Raw genomic sequence first — 3816 nt, forward strand, 5'->3', positions numbered from 1 at the left:
ATAATAATGTTTTTGCCTTGATGTCATACATTTTTTGCAGGATTTAGTCATTGCAGTCAAATAGTTGATGTCCTAAATACAAGAAAAATTGACTTGTTTAAGCAAAATATTGATTCCTKTATTTCTTTTCTGCAGACGGTTCGTCATGGTTTCCCTTATCAGCCCACTGCTTTGGCCTTTGACCCCGTGCAGAAGATCCTCGCCATCGGTTCCAGATCAGGTGGTGTACGAATGTATCCTTGAATTGATGTTCGCATCTTATGTTGTTCAGGACATGTTGTAGAAAAATATATCAAAGCACTATATCATTCTGTAATTCCATTTCCTGACCGGTGTCATTCTGTGTTATTGTGCTAAATCTTTTTTATGTGAAAAAAAGCTTTAAATCTATAAAACAATGTCATAAATGTCAAACTTGTATTAAAATAAATACATACATAACTTTGTTTCTAAAAAGTAAACATGCACACTAATAGTTTTACTTAAATTAAGAAAAAACTGATTAAAATTCTTACACACAGAAAACAGTGACTACATTTTCTCTGGAGGCAGGGGTCTTCCTMCTCCCCCCTCACTGCCCTCACCCTTCCTGCCCTGTCATTTCACGCTGCACAGTTGTCGTGTTGCAGGCTCAGAACCGTCCATCCAACAGCCCATCCCCAGGGTCASCCACTTACAACAGATGGGGAGAGGAGATCTGAGTGTAACCCAGGTAGGACATTACAGCCTCATAAATACAGAGGCTTCCGAGTTTCCCTTCAGGGAGCCGCTGCCAAACGTGGCGAGCGTTTGTTGATGCTTCAGCTTGTGGTGCACGAGCAAACTGAGTGACTTCTGTGCTGACAGGATCAGAAAAGTATGGAGACGGGGATAGAGGGAGATGTTWCAAGGGACTTTTAAAAAAAGAAATAAATGAGGAATGAGCTGAAGGTGCAGGTGAATGGTAACACTGCATTGTGACAGATAATGTGACTTTTTAAAAAAAAAAAAAAAAGACCTCATCTCATGATACAATCAAATGCAAACATCTATTAATCCTTTTTTTTGCTTCTTTACCCACCCCGTTTCTCTGTATCATACACCTGACTTTGAAGCAAGGCTGAAATTTCAGCTGGATGAAAAGCCCTTGAGTGATTTAGCATTTGTATTGACATGCTGCTCACACCCTCCTCGACTCCCATGTGGCTGTCACTGACTCTGTCTGTCTCTCTCAATTGGCCACACATACATACACTTCTTTTTTTGTGTGCTGTTTCTCAGCCTCACCCTCTAATGCCTTCTGTCTAGAGGACCTTTTTCTCTCTCCGTATTTCTTCATCTGTTTATTAAGTTCATCCTTTCTCTGTCCTTCACAGCCTTTCTCATGTCCTCCCAGGCCTTTCAATGCCCGTATCCTCTGGCACTTCTAGTTTCCTCTTTCTTTCTTAAAATCAATTCCGTTTTATTTAATTAGTCTCAAAATTTGACATTAGGATGCCAGTATGTATTAACTTTCTGAGATGGTGTTTATCCTTGTTGTTTGGGAGGGTAACTCTTTGTCCGGTGGTTGGCATATGGACTTCAGTGCCTGCAGGGGCGGTTCTAGGGGCGGGGCCACAGGGGCATTGGCCCCAGCTGAAATCTGATTGGCCCCCTGAAGTGCCCCTGTCCTGACACTCGTCTGTCCTTTACCTGGGGGTGATGATGGTGGATGCAGTTCCATTTTCAAACACTAGTTGTGCTAATGAGTCAAATAGTAAAGTCCAGATTGAATCAAGCTTCTTCTCTTCTTAAAATGTGAACAATCCTGCAAAAAAAGTCTTTCAACTGACAAATGATGGCTGGATTTTCTCACATTTTATTTGTTTGAAAATATTTTATCTATGTACAGTAAAATTTATGAAAAACTGGTGAGGAGAATTTACTGTGCAAGATTTTTGGTACCACTATGCAATCAAGCTCCCCTTATAGATGACTTATAAAGAGTTTATACATAGATTATTAATTCATTTGTAAAGTTTACACTTCATAAATCATTAATAAATGAAACTGGACAATTTTGTCTCTTTCTCGTCCTTAATTATTGCATATTAACACTTATTAATAATTTTTGAAGTGTTTACAGATGAATAATAACATATCTATAATCTCTTTAAAAGCCATCTATAAGGGGACCCTTATTGTAAAGTGGTACCTTTTAAAAAATGCATTACATTACAAGTGTTTGAAGTATAAAATGTATGCAATGGGAATTTGTGTGAAAGGATGTTGAACAAAGACTTGGCCCCTCTATGAATATTGTGGCCCCTTGACGGCCCCTTACTCAGAAAAATCCTAGATCTGCCACTGAGTGCCTGCGGGCACCAATCAGGCCTTTGTATTAGAGTGGCTAGACTGAGGGCACTTCACAGTGGAAGGCAGATGATAGCCTGCTGAGAATTTGTTGAAAGCTACCTGAATGACTCATGCCACCTAAAGGCAAAACCTTCTGATATGATGAAAGCAAGATTGATTGATTTAGCAACAATGGCCAAAAGCATGATTGAAGAAAATCCAGTCCCACAGTTTAACAAAGTAATGACATCAACAGTCTATATGGAACAAATAAATTTTGTTTTAGTTGTTTCTCAAATAATTAAGATATAGAGCTTTATATTGAAAAAAAAAAAACAACCCAGATCTTAGTATTTGGTAAACTTTTTTCATTTAATATAACATAGTTGGCCAACACACTTTGAACCTGAATCTATTGGAGGCTTTCTAAAAGACCAAAAATGTCTGAAAATGTTCTTGTATAGTTTTATTAATTGCAAACTAGCTGAGCTTGAATTACAAAAAATAGAAACTGGTGAAACATTTGAAAAAAGGGCTAAAAATAGTATTAATTGAAGGAAAGTTTGATCAATTAAAAAAAGAGATTCAACAACTTATGGTTATGACATGTTTTTTTGGCTTGCAGAAACACATGGTTGTCTCAATAGTGCAAAATAATGTCCAAAATTACAAAAAAAACAAAAAAACAAAACATAAAACTGTCTTTGTCATGGAAGCTAAGTTTGAACATAGTACATTTTAAATACCAATGTGCACTTTTAAGGAAAGATGACAAAGTATTTATGTTTTGCTGCGTCATGTCCTCGGTGACAAATTGTCTTCCACACCCCATCAAAATGTTACAATCAATGAAAGGGACTTCAGGACAGTATAATTTACGATTGCTATCTTTATGTGACATATTTACCCTGAACAGCTGAGTCACTCAGTAGGACTGGCCCTGCTCTAGTGAATAGTGCATAGCAACAATGTCATCAGGGTTGGCGCAGTGGGTTGGCAACAAGGCTCACTGCAGTGGTGTCCTAAGACACTCCTCCCTCTGCTAGGGGCGCAACTACAACCATATGCTGGGGTTTAGTTTATTGAGAACAAACAGAACAAGACAGAGAAGCTTGGCAAGAGTGTGCAACCATGTGTTTTTTTATTCTTATTTTTATTTTTCTGTGTGCAAAACCTTCATGTCAGTTTAGTGACTGCATCCTTTTCCCACCAATCTATGCCAGTGTCTTAGGTGTCTGTCTTTTTTCAAAAATGTATAACATGTCTGAGTGCACATGTCTGCCTCCAATCTGTAAAGCAGGGGTGCCCAAACATTTTCTCTGAGAGGTCCAAAATTAAAAAAAAAAAAAACATTTACCCTGAGAGGGCCAAAATTAAAATCAATCTGAGGGCCGTGGGCCAAATGCAATAATATAAGAAATGCAAATACTTAAGTAAAGTTGTTTATTTTTTATGATTAAGATAGCAGCCAGTGTGGTTGCCCACATTCTTTCGTTTTTTTTT

The 3816-nt window shown here is 38.0% G+C and overlaps 1 protein-coding gene across 12 annotated transcripts in view; it reads left to right on the plus strand.

The window, feature by feature from the left end:
- Positions 1-3816, plus strand: part of stxbp5l (syntaxin binding protein 5L) — a gene marked incomplete at its 3' end in the record, with an annotated part of 161945 nt that overhangs the window by 31709 nt on the left and 126420 nt on the right. For all 12 annotated transcript variants that reach the window (XM_014016476.1, XM_014016480.1, XM_014016477.1 and 9 more), the window contains 1 exon segment: positions 136-233. In XM_014016476.1, coding sequence (XP_013871930.1) covers positions 136-233 — 98 coding nt within the window.

This window comes from Austrofundulus limnaeus, unplaced genomic scaffold, assembly GCF_001266775.1.
Source record: "Austrofundulus limnaeus strain Quisiro unplaced genomic scaffold, Austrofundulus_limnaeus-1.0 Scaffold146, whole genome shotgun sequence".
Classification (NCBI taxonomy): Eukaryota; Metazoa; Chordata; class Actinopteri; order Cyprinodontiformes; family Rivulidae; genus Austrofundulus; species Austrofundulus limnaeus.